The sequence below is a fragment of the Anomaloglossus baeobatrachus genome, chromosome 5 (genome assembly GCF_048569485.1).
Source record: "Anomaloglossus baeobatrachus isolate aAnoBae1 chromosome 5, aAnoBae1.hap1, whole genome shotgun sequence".
NCBI lineage: Eukaryota > Metazoa > Chordata > Amphibia > Anura > Aromobatidae > Anomaloglossus > Anomaloglossus baeobatrachus.
The window spans coordinates 201796291-201813492 of record NC_134357.1 but is presented as its reverse complement, the minus strand read 5'-3'; the positions used below and the strand labels follow the sequence as shown (position 1 = coordinate 201813492).

Genomic DNA, 17202 nt, shown 5'->3' with positions numbered 1-17202 from the left:
CGCTTAGTGACATTGCTGTGACGCCGAATGAACCGCCCCCTTAGAAAAGAGGCGGTTCGCCGGTCACAGCAACGTTGCTAGGCAGGTAAGTAGTGTGACGGGTCCGCGTGATTTTGTGTGCCATGGGCAGTGATTTGCCCATGGCGCACAAACGATGAGGGCGGGTACGCACGCTAGCGAGATCGCAGCATGTAAAGCAGCCTTTAGATGCACAAGCTTGAGAAAGTCTCCCTGACCCGATATATCAGTTATTTTATTTCAATCTTTGCCTTTGCAATATAAATCACCTGCTGACACATATTGTACATAATTTTTATTTTTGAGTATGCCGAAGTAACTCTACTTTATTGACAATCAACAGGGTCACACACTTGCCTATAGATTCTTTAGAGCATAAAATGATCAAACTTATTAAAGTATTAAGCTTTAATATAAAAAAATACAGTGTTTACAATAAAAGGATATAATATAATATGCAAAACAGTTATAAAATAAAAAGGAGAAATAACAGAAATACCTAAACATTCCAGTCTAAAGTTGTCTTCTGTTTCCTTGGAGGGAGGAAAAAATGAATTATAGATCCCAACCAGCTTAGGCAAGCTCCCATATGTGAACAATTTTTTTTTTGTGCAACTCAGCTTTTTATAAGCCTGGTTTGGGCTCACATTTCTAGGATGGCCTGGATTATATTACAAGTGCTGGTCTGTGACTGGCATGTGGGCTAATTTTGGGGGATGCACCTTACATTTTAAATAGTCTGTTTCTCCAACCACCCCAATTCACATTATAACTAGGGAATCCAGCTAAAATTACCAACTGCCCACACTTTGAAGCTCAGACTCACCAGGCCAACGTGTCACATGACACCTCTATATTCTCCACCATCTCCCAAGCACATCTCTAGCTCTGGCCTCACTTGGCGGGATAAACCATGAGAATTACCATGATCAATTCCTTTCTTATGTTGGAATGTAAAATCATATTGCTGTAAAATCAGGCATCATATGTGCAATTCCCTATTGTCTCCAACTACTACTCTGCTGAGTCAACTAAGTGGGTTATAATCAGTGACCATTGTAAAGTTGCAAAAGCACAAATCTCATAAACAAAAACAAAGTAAAATACAATAAGACATTACAACTGTTTACATAAAGAAAAAGTACAGGCATGTTAAAACTCTTTTGCCACCTGAATGTACAGTTTAATTCAAAGTCTTACTAATATTTAAACTTATTCTTTCCACCATTGTTGTACAGTGGATTGCAAAAGTTTGGGCACCTCTTTCTGTTGTTTTTTTTTAATACTGATTCAAGTTGTCTTCCCTGCTGTCCTTCAGAACATGAAATTAATGTATGCAAGTGTGTGACGACTACATTATAGATTTTATTGTTAACCCTTCTTTTTATCCTTTAAAGCACCACCCCAGCAGTTCTGGGTTTTTTTACTACTTGAGTGGTGCGTCTAGTCTAATGCGGGCTTTACACGGTATGATCTATCGTGCGATTGCACGAGCGATCGTACCCGCCCCCTTCGTTTGTGCGTCACGGGCAATTAGTTGCCCGTGGCGCACAAAGTCGTTAAACTCCCGTCACACATACTTACCTGCTGAGCGACCTCGCTGTGGGCGGCGAACATCCTCTTCCTGCAGGGGGAGGGACGTTCGACGTCACAGCGATGTCACACAGCAGCCGTCCAATAGAAGTGGAGGGGCGGAGATGAGCGGGACGTAAACATCCCGCCCACCTCCTTCCTTTCGCATAGCTGGCGGGAGCCGCGGGACGCAGGTAAGCTGTGTTCATCGTTCCCGGGGTGTCACACGGATCGATGAGTGCTGCCCCGGGTACGATGAACAACCAGCGCCATTACAAATAAACAATTTTTTATAAATAAGCGACGAGTACACAACTCATGATTTGTGAGCGATTCTGCGTCGCTGGGAGGTGTCACACGAAACGACGTCGCAAGCGATACCGAATGTGCGTCACGAAAACCGTGACCCCCCCGACGATGCATCGCGCGTTAGCTCGTGTCGTGTAAAGCCCGCATTAGTTTCCTGTGCTTAGTCTTATACTCACACACAGCTGTCTTCTCCTTCTACTGACACCGTTCCCGTCAGTCTCCACCAGTTTGTGACCTATCAGATCTCGGGAGCGAGCTGTAGGTCACTTTTCAATGCAAGTCTATGACAGTCTCATTCTGGCTCTTATAGACTTGCCTGGAAAGCTTGTGACCGTTACCTCTGACTTCTGGCAGTCAAAAGTTGTGGTCACAAGATGGTGCCGCAGGACTGGAGCGGCACCGATAACAGGTGAAGATGCTGTCAGGTAAATATAAAACTGAGGTTAGGGACCTTAGATGAGAAGCAGCACTCCAGCGCTTGAAAAAAAAACTAAAAATGCTGGAGTGATGCATTAATAAAAATTACTCATTAATAGGAAGATTGAAACAAGATTTTCTATACCATTAAGAACTAATGTAAAACAAATTCATTACATACAAATGAAAGAATACACACACACAAACAGCTGTAGTCAATACTTAAATAGCAAAATTATAAATAACATTGCTAAACGTAATAAAAATAGAAATGAAATGCGAGGTGTGTTTTCTTCTGTTTGCTGCTACACTTCCTCTTTACGCTGGTTTGCCTCTAGTTTAGTCTGGTTTTGTCGCGCTTGATGGAGTTCTTCATCCAGCTCTATCAGCTGCCGTAGAAAACCTGTGTTGGGGGAAATCCAGCGGTTTTCTTGTACAGTGCAAATAGCTTGCACGAGAGAGAGTTGATGATGGATCATTAGGTAAGCCAGGACAAGAGTTGCAGATCTGCTGATACCAACAACGCAGTGTACCAGAATCCTAGCTGGGAAAGAGTACAACGCAGTGTCAAAAACAATCATGTATGTTATACAAGCTGCAGATATTAGGCAGTGTGAAGGAACAAATTCTCTGCTGCTCTTATACAGTAGCTGTAATGTTTCATGAGAATTTGTAATTTCTTCGCTGTAGAGAAACACTGGAGAATATTTATCAATGTATTTACACTATTTTCTGGGTGTCAGAAGTGTCATTTTTTTTCTTACACACACTGAACATAAAGCAAAGTAGTAGGGTCTCTTTTTTTTTTAAAAAAATACAGTTAGGTCCAGAAATATGTGACACATGTTTCGGCATTTTAGCTGTTTAGCAAAACATATTCAAGATACTGTTATCAATATGGACTTAAAGTGCAGAATCCATTTAGAATGTGAACACCTTCAAATTAAAATAGAGTTAGGGTTTAGGAATTAAATGTCTTTAACCTATTATCTACCAATGTCCTTTTTTTTTTGGGACGCCTAATCTTTTGCTTCTAGCAACTAAGATTTTGTAATTAGGTCCAATTTTTTGTGTTGTGTTTGTAAAATGAATGTTTTCAAAACAGGAAATCACGTCAATGTCATTTTTAATTGAATATTCTTCCACCCAGAGAGCTTTCAAAACACCTATTTTCGAGGTTTTTTCAAAATTAGGATCAGAAGCTGAAATTATTATCTAAAATCACAGGTCTGTGATCACAAAGCTATTAGAACTATTGTTTATACTTGAAGGAAGGTACATAATGCTATGTCATTGATGTAGATTTACCAAGGCCAGAGTTATATTCAAGTGAAATTGCCGTCCTATTTTTGAGACATTGGCAGAATGCACTATCTATTTTCAATGGGTTTTTTTTACAGGGAAATTTTTGTTTGATTCACTAGTTTTTATACATAACCCTAAATCATTTATAACTGATATGGCAGGCAGAGGTCTTTTAGTTTCATTTCTTCCTTCTTACCAGATAAAAAAATGGTTTAAAAGAACAGAGAGTCCTCAGTGGTTGATACCTTTTAATGGCTAACTGAAAAGATGGTAATAATTGCAAGCTTTCGAGACTACTCAGGTCTCTTCATCAGGCATGGTATAACACAAATTGATAACGAAATTTGACCTAGTCTTATATTCATTATGACCATAAATAAAGGCAAAATGCACAAGAATATTTTGCAAAAAATACAAAAATATTTTTTATTTTTATTTTTAATTTCATGCGTGATTAGAAAAGACATACACAAACAGAAAGTGAATTAAAATCAACACAACAAACAGGATGGACGGTGTGATTAGTAGGGGGTTTCTCCTGATGAAATTCATAGTATAAGAACCTCCAGTAATATAGTATATGTGATTTTCTCCAAAATAAATGTTAGTTATAAGGCTCCTATAATAATTTAAGGAAGATCACAGACCCACATTAGTAATATAATCACTGTTGCAGTATAACTAATTACATATTTGGATGTGGATACCACAAAAAAATCAGTTATAGAGTCATAATATTGTATGTAAATAGGAATTAGTTAATAATAATTCCAATAGTGAATCCAAAATATCATTTGCCAATAGTATCAATGGAGGCTACCGTACAGAGCAGATAGACAGTTCAAAACAAAATAGTCCTGCAAAATACAGCAGCAGCCAAGTTACAACATGTGATTAGAAAGACAATAGAATATCTCAGTCGTGCAATATGGATCTTAAATATTCTAATAGGACTAACCTATTATCGTTGCATACATAGTTATAATAAATTCAATCATAATATATGACAAATATAAATCTATCACCTACACAAGGTACTGCTCGAAGCTGCCATGAAAAACAGTATTGGAATTATTATTAACTAATTCCTATTTACATACAATATTATGACTCTATAACTGATTTTTTTGTGGTATCCACATCCAAATATGTAATTAGTTATACTGCAACAGTGATTATATTACTAATGTGGGTCTGTGATCTTCCTTAAATTATTATAGGAGCCTTATAACTAACATTTATTTTGGAGAAAATCACATATACTATATTACTGGAGGTTCTTATACTATGAATTTCATCAGGAGAAACCCCCTACTAATCACACCGTCCATCCTGTTTGTTGTGTTGATTTTAATTCACTTTCTGTTTGTGTATGTCTTTTCTAATCACGCATGAAATTAAAAATAAAAATAAAAAATATTTTTGTATTTTTTGCAAAATATTCTTGTGCATTTTGCCTTTATTTATGGTCATAATGAATATAAGACTAGGTCAAATTTCGTTATCAATGCATGTTATGGTGACTTCAGTCATTTCTAATAATTAATAAATATCATGTATCCCTGTATTCTAATATTAACAATGGTATAACACAAAATCTGAAGAGTCACATATTTATACACAACAGGACATAGAATGGGCAGTAAAAAGAAAAAAAAAACAACAACCAAGTTGTAAAACTGTTGTAGCCATAAATTTTGCTGCAGTTCAGTGTGTATCACTTTTTAAACCATTTTTTTATCCCTACTGGCTAACACGGTACAAAGATATATTTTTCTTACCAGATAGTCTGGAAATCCCTTACCCCCCCCCCCCCACCTTCCCCAGTACCTCTCTGACTATATGTGCTTTGTGAAACCTGATATCTCAGCTGTACTGGAGACACTCAGGAAAACAGACCCTGTTTAGCTATGTGCGCACGTTGCGTTCTCTGCAGTGCGGAAAAGAACGCACCCTCTGGCAGACTGGACACTGCATTTATAAAATAAAATGCATCCACAACGCATACAGTTTGGATGCTTTTTCCATGCGTTTTGGATGCATTTTTGACAGTGCGTTCCCCCGGCAATTCAGCTCTGCTACATGCCGGCTGACAGCAGCCATAGACAGAGTCGCGCGATGAGAATGAACTCGGGTGAACTGCACCCAACTTCATTGTCATACCACAACTCTGTCTGTGTGTGGCGTCCCGATTATCATCTTCACTGCACACATCCTGACATTCCCGCACACATCCCGACATTACCGCCGACATACCTGCACACATCCCGACATACCCGCACACATCCCGACATTCCCGCACACATCCCGACATTACCGCCAACAACCCCGCACACAACCCAACATCCCCACACACATCCTGACATTACCGCCGACATCCCCGCACACAACCCGACATTCCCGCACACATCCTGACATTACCGCCGACATCCCCGCACACAACCCGATATTACCGCCGACATCCCCGCACCCGTCCCGACATCCCCGCACACATCCTGACATTACCGCCGACATCTCCGCACACAACCCGACATTCCCGCACACATCCTGACATTACCGCCGACATCCCCGCACACAACCTGACATTACCGCCGACATCCCCGCACACATCCTGACATTACCGCCGACATCCCCGCACACGTCCCGACATTACCGCCCAGATCCCGACATTATCGCCGACATCCCCGCTCACATCCCGACATCACATCCCGACATATTATAGTGTTCTACTGCCGCTCCTGTCAGCTTCATGTAGCAGAGCTGGATGCATCGCGGGACCTCTGGATTACGCCGGACCTGGAGGGGTATTTGGGTATTTTATAAAAGTGGTGACAGAGGGTGTTATTTTGTCTTTTATTCCAAATAAATGATTTTTTCGGGTGTATGTGTTTATTTACTTTCACTTACAGGTTAATTATGGAAGGTATCTTGGGGAGACGCCTGTCATGATTAACATAGGACTTAGTGGCAGCTATGGGCTGCTGCCACTAACCCCTTATTACCCCGATTGCCACCGCACCAGGGCAATTCGGGGTGAGCCGGGTAAAGTCCCGGGACTGTCGCATGTAATGGATGCGGCAATTCCGGGCGGCTCCTGGCTGATATTGTTAGGCTGGGGGGCTCCCCATAACGTGGCGCTCCCCATCCCGAGAATACCAGCCTTCAGCCGTGTGGCTTTATCTTGGCTGTTATCCAAATTGGGGGGGGACCGCACGTCGTTTTTTTTTAATTATTTATTTATTTATTTTACTGCACAATATAGACCCGCCCACCCGCGGCTGTGATTGGTTGCAGTGAGACAGCTGCCACTCAGCGTGGGGGCGTGTCTGATTGCAACCAATCATAGGCGCCGGTTGGTGGGGAAATCAGGGAATACAAGATTGAATAATGAGCGGCCAGCATTTTCAAAAGAGGAAAAGCCGCCTGAGCAGTGTGAACGCTGTGCAGCGCCGCGCCAGTGATCGGGGAACGGTGAGTATGAGAGAGGGGGGGAGACTGACTGACGGACAGAGAGAGGGACAGACAGACAGAGAGACTGATCAACAGAGAAAGAGAGACAGACCGACCGACCAACAGACAGAGGGAGATTCACCAACATCCACAGACAGAAATTGACTGACATCACAGAGACTGAAAAGACCTGCGTTTTGCTTGTCAAAAAAGCATGCAGAACGCAACAAAAATGCAGTCCAAGTGCATTTTGGTTGTGTTCTGACCCACATCACAAAAGAAGTGACATGCTGCTTTTTTTTTCCGCAGCAATTTTGGACATCCAAAATGCTGCGTTTACAAACGCAGCATGTGCATTGATTTTTCGGCTCTCTCATAGACTTTGCTGGGGAAACTGAACGCATGCAGTTACGCTGCAGTTCAAAACGCAGCGTTTCCACGGGAAAAAACGCAACGTGCGCACATAGCCTTAGGCTGCTTTCACACATCCGGTTTTTGCTGAGCGGCACAATACGGCGCTTTGCAGAAAAAACGCAACTGTTTTTTTTTGCCACCGGTTGCGGTTTTTCCTCATAGACTTGCATTAGCGCTGTATTGTGCTGCATGGCCTTGCGTTGCGACCAGTTTTTGCCGGATGCGGCATATTTAGCTCATGCAGCAACCGGATGGAACATTGCCTGGCACATTTTTTTTGTGCGGCGAAAAAAACGCATCGCGCCGGATCCGGCGCGATGCGGCGCACTTTACAGTGCAAGCCTATGGACACCGGATGCGGTGTCCTGCGGCAAAAACCGCCTCCGGTCGCCGGATGCGTTTTTTTGAACTGCGCATGCTCAGTATCAAGCCGCATCCATCAAAAAATAGACGGACTGCATGGAAAAACTTATGCAACTGATCCGTTTTTTTCGCCGCATCCGTTGCATAGGTTTTTGAGCCAGATTAAGCCGCACTGCAAAACCGGATGTGTGAAAGCAGCCTTACTTGCTGGCTTGTCAGACATTGTCAAGTTTGGCACGAACTTCAGCACAATAGAGCCTTTGTTAACAGCTCGTAGGTACTCTCAAAAACAGAAAAAAACATGTCCAAATCTCAATGCCGCTGTTGGTTCAGGAATATAATTCCCACATGGGGGGAGTTGATTTATTGGACAAACAAATCTCCCTGTACCGTGTCAGAATCCGTTCAAAAAAGTGGTGGTGGCCCCTTTTCACTCAAATGATAGACATTGCCGTTGTCAACACCTGGAGGGCATATCAAAAGGCAAATCCAGAAGAAAGTGTGCCACTGCTAAGTGTAAGGCTAGATTCACACACTGCGTTTTTTTGATGCTGCGTTTTTGTGCGTTTTTTGTGGCAAAAACCGCACATAAACGCACCCGCGTCAAAAAAACGCGGCAAAAAACGCGCGCGTTTTGCTGCGATTTGGTGCGTTTTTTGCTGCATTTTGCTGCGTTTTTGCTCACTGTGTCTTTATGCGTTTTTTATCAGTGAACAAAAAAAAAAGGTCTGATGTCATTTCCTTCTTCAATATGTTCTTCATTCTCCACTAGTGTATGCAGGAGAGCAGACAGCTGCAGAACTACAAGGCTCAGCATACTCCATCCAATAGTGTATGCAGGAGAGCAGACAGCAGCTGCAGAACTACAAGGCTCAGCATCCTCCATCCAATAGTGTATGCAGGAGAGCATACAGCAGCTGTCGAACTACAAGGCTCAGCATCCTCCTTCCAGGACTGTATGCAGGATTTCTTTGCCCCCCTCAAACAAAAAAAATGACGTGGGCTTCGCCATATTTTTGTATGCTAGCCCGGTACAGCAGGCAGGTACGGGCTGCCGCCAACCCCCAGCTGCCTATTTGTACCCGGCTGGGAACCAAAAATATAGAGAAGCCCTTTTTTTTTATTATTTCATGAATTTCATGAAATAATTAAAAAAAAAAATGACGTGAGCTTCACCTAATTTTTGTGCCCAGCCGGGTACCACTAGGCAGCTGGGGATTGGAATCCAAAGTGCAGGGTGCCCATGCTTTCTGGGCACCCCCGCTGCGAATTGCAGTCCGCAGCCACCCCAGATAATGGCGCTTTCATAGAAGCGCCATTTCTGGCGCTGTATCCAACTCTTCCAGCTGCCCTGATGCCGGGTGGCTCACTGGGTAATAATGGGGTTAGGGATAGCTGTATATTATCAGCTGGCCCTAAGCCCGAAATTCATGGTGTCACGCCAATATTAGACATGGCCACCATGAATTTCTAGTAAAGATAAAAAACCACAACACACAGAAAAATATTTTATTAGAAATAAAACACAACACAATTAGTGACTCCATCTTTATTGAAATAAAGAACCCCCCTCCGCAGTAATCCTGGGTCAAGGGTCCCGCGCCGTCCAATCCAGATCCAATATCATCTGATCGGTTTGCTGGAAGGCAAAGCGATCAGATGATGTGTCAGGATCAAGTGCCTGAATCACATCACACATCAGCTGATTGTATAAAAGCCGTTTATACAATCAGGAGATGCATCGGTGCAAAAGAAAAGAAAAAAAAAAAAACACTCACTTATGTGCTGATTACCGGCAGCTCCTGCAGCGGACTCTGATCCCGTCCGATCGCTGCAGCAGCTGCAGGTAATCAGGGATGAAGTCTCCTGACGCATCCGCTGATAGATGAAGCCGGCCGGGCGCCAGCGTCAGCCCGAGACTTACGATCAGCTGATGCGTCAGGTGACTGCATCAGGTGATCCATCGCCAGGTCCTTCATCCTGCAGGCATACGCACCTGGGGAGACTGCACACACCCTAAGCGGCGGGATCGGGAGGAGATGGGAGCGGGCATGGCACCGGGAGTCTGCAGACAGGTGAGTATAACTTTTTTTTTTTTTACTGTTCACTTTTGATTTTGCAGCCGCTTCCACCTCCCGCCCAGACATGGCGCCGCACGGCAGCAGACATGCACAGGACGGGAGGTGGAAGCGGCGGTGACGGTACCGGGAGGATTCACGCTTCTGTGTTTACTGACAGAAGGAATCCTCTTCCTGTACATGTCACTTTAGTACCCACCTCCTGCGTTTATAGCTGCGTTTTTGGTCTTAGAAACGCACTAAAACGCACCAAAAAGCACCTATTTGCGTTTCTCATTGCGTCTTTCAACATCCCATTGCACTCAATGGATGAAAAGCGCAGTGAAAAATGCGGGAATAATTGACATGCTGCGTTTTTGTGGCACCACAAAAACGCAGCTGAAAAAAAACGCTGTGTGCAGACAGCAAAAATGAAAACCCATAGACTTTGCTGGGGAAGCAAAGTCATGCAGTTTTCTGAGCAAAAACGCACCCGAAAACTGCGCAAAAACGCTGCGAAAAACGCACTGTGTGAACTTACCCTAAGGAGGAGGATTGCATTGGCCTATCTAAGCAAAAGAACACAACCCCAAAGCGATGTGGACCTCAACGGAGTAAACTATTAGGTGGCCGAGTTAGTGATGACGTCAGATTTGATCCTGGTAATCATTTGATAGAGACAATTGCTACACAAAGAAGGTGTGCTTTATGTAAGAAAAAAACAATCAGATTTGCAAACGGTGTGATGTTCCCCTTCATGCTAAGTGTTTTGCTGTATTCCATTCCCCTAACTGAGTTATTTGGAGAATTTTGTTATATAATATTTTGAAACAAACAATGTGCATAAACATATTGTTTGCATAATATTTTGTAAGCAAAAAATGCAAAAAAATAAAGTTGAACGTTGAATAAGTTCTATCTTTTCTGAGTTTTTGCCAATGTCCCAAAATTGGGACGCCCTTTTCTGAAAAATCCGTACTTGTAAACATTTGGCAAATTATGTTTCTGATTCATTAGGACCCAAATCATTAAAAATCTGTCATTTAATAAAACAAAAAAAAATGAAAATTGCTAATTTGGCAAGTAATGGGTTAAGGCCAGTTTCAGACATCCGTGTTTCAGGTATGTGTGACATCCGTTTTTAACACTGATACCCCACATACCTATGTTATTTTATGCTGTTACTCACATGGCCGTGTTTTCAGAAGGACCATGTGACCCCTCGTGACCCCGTACCCACACACAGAGACATGTCCATTTTTTCACCGGCAGCACGGGTGTCACACGGATTGCACACTGATGTGATCTATGTGACATCAGAGTGACACGTACAGGAGAAAACACGTGTCTTTAAAATAAAAAGATTTTCAATATTCACCTGTATCCTGTCTTCAGCTCTGTTTCCTCCCGCTCCTGATTCCCGCTCATTATATTCCTTGATTATTCACTGCACAGAGGAGTTGGAAGCAGGAACATTGCTGGGGACTTCAGTGCCGGGGACCGCATCGCTAGGGACAGGTGAGTATCAAGCAGTGTGTGTGTGTGTCTGTTTTTAGTGTATCCATGTGTGTCTGCTATGTGTGCATACATATGGGTGTATATGTGCTCAGTGTATACGTGTGTGTGTGTGTGTGTGGACCTGGAAGCCGGATCATCATGGGGAAAGCATCGGGGACTCAGAATTTCCAATGAACTCTGATGAATCCGTGAAGTCACCGTCCTGACACCCGCTGTAGTGCGGGTGTCTTAAGGGTGTCATCAGGATGTCATCAGAGTTCATTGGGAACTCCAAAGACCTCCTGGACATCACTGCACAAACGCTGGTTGCTGAATACTAACCTGTCTCCAATGCTGTCCTCGACGGTGCTGTCCCCAGTGCTGTTCCCGCGAGTTCCCGAGTATATTAAGCGGCGGTCAGAAGCAGGAGGCAGCAGAGCCGTAGAAAACAGTGTTGTATACAGGTAAATACAGAAAATCTTTTTATTTAAAAGGTCCGTGTTTTCTCCGGTACGTGTCACACGTATGCAAACACAGATGTCACACGTGTGACACACGTATGACACACGTATGACCGTAACCATGCGTTTGACTTGTACCTGATTAAACACGGATGTCTGAAACTGGCCTAATATGTAGCTGTCTCTTTTTCAAGGGACCAAAACTAATTGGGCAATTATCTCTAAAGATCTTTAATGGGCTGCATTGGCTAATCCCTCATTAGTCCATCATCAATTAAGCAGGTAAAAGGTCTGGTTATCCGCGGCCACTGTGTCCTCCACCCGAGACCGGTGGACGCGGGTAACCTGAGTGATGTCACCGCTGATCGCGCGACTCACTTCAATTGCTGCGTGGAGCTGACAGAGCGGCGGTTTTCTACGGCCGCCCCTGTCAGCTTCATGTAGCAGTGCTGGATGCATCGTGGGACCTCATGGATTACGCCAGAACTGGAGTGATGTTTTGGGAATAATAAAGTGGTAAAAGAGGGTGGGTTTTTTTCGTCTTTTATTCTAAATACAGGTTTTTTTGGGTGTATGTGTTTATTTTCTTTAACTTACAGGTAAATTGTGGGGGTGTCTCAGATGCCTGCATGATTAACCTAGGACTTAGTGGCAGCTATGGGCTGCCATTAACTCCTTATTACCCCGACTGCCACCGCACCAGGGCAATTCGGGATGAGCCGGGTAGAGTCCCGGGACTATCGCATTTAATGGATGCGGCAATTTCGGGCGGCTGCTGGCTGATATTTTTAGGTTGAACCAAAAAAAGAGGAAGGGAAAAATTCAGCTCACCCCTCTTCACTCCCGATCTTACCTCTGGTGCACGGAAACACCCTGACCTGGGTGGAAACACATGGTGAAAAGGAAGGAAATCCAGCAACTCCAGGAGAAAATCGACTTAAAATCAATTTCTTTATTGGTAATAAAAATCTTCCATCAGTACAAGACAAAAATAGGGAGGCAGATAAGACAGAGGAGCAATTTCCTACGCGTTTCGACCTATAAAGGTCTTAATCATGGAATGCGCAGAGAAAGTCTCCAAAACAGTATTTAAAGTCTGTGCACGTCAAAACAGGTTGAATTAATTAGATAAGATACACACCCACCACACTTGGTTGTAGACAGCACAGGGAAAAAATAAAAAACTGAGACACTGCACCGAAAGTTTGCAAACAACAGAAAACACAGAAAAAACAATACATATGAATAACATGATTAAAAACAGAGATAACCAGAGAGCTCACAGAAAGAAATGTAGGCTGTTATTAATTATTATGATAATACTCTTGAAGACAAGAAGGTTTTTTGATAGAATTAAATGGAGAACAAACATTCTCCGTATTATTATATAGTATAGATTTATATAATAAAAATGACCTGAAAAGAAGGGGGGAGGAGGAAAAAAAGAGAGTAATTTTTAAAATATTAAATTCCAATGGTATGCCAGAATGAGAAGTGATATAATTACTGGTATTAAGAAAAAATGTGTCATAAAATGGGCAGAAGGATAAGAAACTTTAAGTGTACTGCATAACAAGGTCTCGCCTCATGTTCAGACCATGCGGAGTTCTAGTGCCCAATTTAAAAATCCAGAAAGATTCTCTATTGAGAATTTTTCTTCTAAGATCCCCTCCTCTAATTGGTCTGGATACTTTTTCAATCCCCGTAAATGCAAGAGTGTCCAGGCACCTGTTATGGACAGAGGCAAAGTGTCTGGAGACAGCAGACACATTTACCGCAGATGTATTGAGTGTGTCTGACATGTGTCTGCGTATTCTTTGTTTGAGGGGACAACTTGTGCAACCTACATATTGTACATGGCAGGAGGTACACTCTATTAAATAGACCACATTAGGGGTATTACAGTTTATAAAACTGTTGATATTGTAAGAAAGCCCTGTGTGTGTGGATGTGAATGATTTACATTTTTTTACATGTTTACTCGAGATGCAGAAGTTGTGCCCGCAACCAAAAAAACCCGTACAAGACAGCCAATTTTTGGAGATGGCATTGTCTTTTTTACTGACAACCAAGCTGGGGGATAAGATATTAGCAAGATTGGGAGCTCTTTTAGCCACAAAATTAATTTTGTTCTTGGTAAAAATGCGGCTCAATAAATCATCACTTTGTAAAATGGGCAGATGTTTTTGTACTATTTTTACTATATCATGAAATTGTGGAGAAAAATTCGTTGTAAACGTCACCCAATTATTGATATTATTCTTATTTTTATTATTATTATCCTTAAAGAGATCAGGTCTGCCAATTTTGTCGACTATAGTTTTTGCCCGGTCCAGGCACCATTTTGGATAACCCCTATATTTGAGCTTTGCCAGAGCAGAAACAGATTCTGCTTGTAAGAAATCAGGACGGGAGCAATTGCGTTTTAATCTAATAAGCTCACCAAGCGGAATGTTTTTAATAACGTGCGGGGAGTGACATGAACTGGCCAGTAAAATAGAATTGGAGTCCGTATCCTTATGATAGGGGAGGATCTCCACTGTACTACCATTGCCTGTCAGGGTGATATCCAAATAGTTAATACTAGTGGGATGTGTCTGAAAAGTAAATTTGAGGTTGAAAGAATTTTGATTAAGATGATTAACGAAGGAATGTGCTGTAGCAACATCCCCCTTCCATATAATCAATAAATCGTCGATGTAACGTGTGTAAAAAATTATGTGATCTGAAAAATCATTATCATCATTGAAAATGTAAAATTCCTCAAAAATAGCAACAACGATGTTAGCAAGGGAGGGGGAAAATTTCCCTCCCATGCTAACGCCGCATTTCTGCAAAAAAAATTTTTCATCAAACGAAAAATAATTATGAGTTAACAAAAAATTAATTGCAGTAATAATAAAGTTTTGTATGTGGATGGGATATAAATTGTGTTTCCTGAGAAATAACTGCAAGCAATCTGTGGCTACATGGTGTGGAATGGAGGGATAAAGGCTGACAATATCACAAGTCAGCCACATGTAATTACTATGCCAGGGTATAGAATTTAAATTATTAATGAGGGATTTAGTATCCCTGAGGAAACCTGGCAAATCCCTAACCAAGGGCTGTAGAAAATAATCCAACCAAGCACCAAGTTTTTCACCAAGAGAACCAATGCCAGATATAATGGGCCTGAATGGAGGTGGAAAGACGCCTTTATGTAGTTTGGGGAGGGCATGATACACAGGAATAACAGGATGGTCCACCTTAAGATAGTCATAAATTTTTTGTGGAAAAATGCCCCCCTCCAAACCAGCCTGAAGCATTTTATCAATTTTAGTCTTGTAGAAATTGGTTAGATCCCCCTGTAGGTGTAAGTAGGTGTTAACATCAGATAAAATGGCATGGTTCATTTTGAAATACAAAAGTGAATCTAAAACAACAACCCCCCCCCCCCCCCTTATCGGCTTCTCTGATGATCAAACCAGTATTACACTGCAACTCTTGTGAAGCCAAAACTTCTTGGGGGTTGAGGTTGTTGTTTTTAACACTCGTGATTCTATCCAATGCAACCAAATCCTCCTCAATACGTTCCTGAAAAACATCTAATACAGATGGCCTAGACTGAATAGGATAAAACAGAGAATTGGTGGTCATGAACCTGTCAGGAAGAAAATCATAACTTCTGGATTCTGATTCCAGTTGCCATAAATCAGAAAGTTTTTCAATTCACAGAACTTAGGAATCACATTAGAATTAAGCATGTTAGAATCTGAGGAAGGGCTGAGGTTATCCTGTGAATCTTCATTATTGATGAAGTGGCACTTCAGGGTTAAGTTTCTGGCCAGTTTGTTAATGTCCAGCAGCGTATTAAAAAGATTGAATTTATTTGTGGGGCAAAAACTAAGTCCTTTAGATAATACTGATAAATGATGCTGTGAAAGAATTTGAGCTGAAAGGTTCCAAACTGGACAAGTTAGTATCTCCGCTTCCTGCGGTCCGGATACCTGGTGTTTCCGATGTTTACGCCCTCCTCTTCTAATGCGTTTTTTGAAGTATGATTTTTCTTTTTCTTGTATCTTTTATCAAGTGGAAAAGGTGTAATAACCTCTTCAGAAGAGGAGTCGGAGGAGACATCCACTGAATAACTCGTGGTGGCTGAGGAAACGCTAGTATCGCCAAAAGTGACTTTTCTGTTATAGTTTTTTTGAAAAAACTTCCTGTTTTTGTTATGTGATCTTAGTATAGAATTTTGATGCTGTGGGTTCCTCCAAGTGTAAACCTTATCGGTCTGATAGTCCATGGTATCTCTATCAAATTTACGTTTTTTCCTTTCTGCAATTTTGTCATCCAAAATATTTAGATGTTTGTCCAAATTGTCATTGAGTGTAGTAAATTCAGAAGTATCCTTGAATTTATCCAACATGGTCTCAGTCTCCAAAATAGATTTTTTGACTGCTTCTAATTCCTGTTCCTCATGTTTAATGATGAGCTCCATTAGCTGGATAGAACATTTGGAAAGGATGGTATTCCAATCCAACAGGAAACTTTCAGAAAATGTAGAAAAGGATGGAGACTTAATGATCCTCAGGCCACGAGGTATCATATTCTTGTCTACATATGAACGTAATGATGTGGAATTCCACCACAACCTGGCTTCTCTGGATTTGTGTTTTTCCAATGATCTGTGTAGCTGTAGTAGCTCCTCATTGTCTTTAACGGCAGCCTCTGTAGAAGTGGCACCATTGCGAGGGTTAAAGATGGAATTAAATTTAGTTCTCCTGTGCAGAGGTAGATCCATATGGAGTGGAAAACAGACAGGTTTGATAAACCGTACAGTTCGAAGAGAAGTTATAGGGGGAGCACGAAGAAAGTCAATGGCAATACCAAAAAAAGAGGAAGGGAAAAATTCAGCTCACCCCTCTTCACTCCCGATCTTACCTCTGGTGCACGGAAACACCCTGACCTGGGTGGAAACACATGGAGAAAAGGAAGGAAATCCAGCAACTCCAGGAGAAAAATCGACTTAAAATCAATTTCTTTATTGGTAATAAAAATCTTCCATCAGTACAAGACAAAAATAGGGAGGCAGATAAGACAGAGGAGCAATTTCCTACGCGTTTCGACCTATAAAGGTCTTAATCATGGAATGCGCAGAGAAAGTCTCCAAAACAGTATTTAAAGTCTGTGCACGTCAAAACAGGTTGAATTAATTAGATGAGATACACACCCACCACACTTGGTTGTAGACAGCACAGGGAAAAAATAAAAAACTGAGACACTGCACCGAAAGTTTGCAGACAACAGAAAACACAGAAAAAACAATACATATGAATAACATGATTAAAAACAGAGAT

General features: G+C 41.9%; 1 protein-coding gene across 1 annotated transcript in view; it reads right to left on the bottom strand.

The window, feature by feature from the left end:
* Positions 1–332: 332 nt before the first annotated feature.
* The window catches only part of LOC142309863 (dual specificity protein phosphatase 13A-like), a 154843-nt gene continuing 137973 nt past the window's right edge, over positions 333–17202 (bottom strand). The window contains exon 3 of the mRNA XM_075347318.1: positions 333–2860. Within this exon, the coding sequence (XP_075203433.1) occupies positions 2622–2860 (239 nt within the window). The 3' untranslated portion in view covers positions 333–2621. The remainder of the gene's footprint in view (positions 2861–17202) is intronic.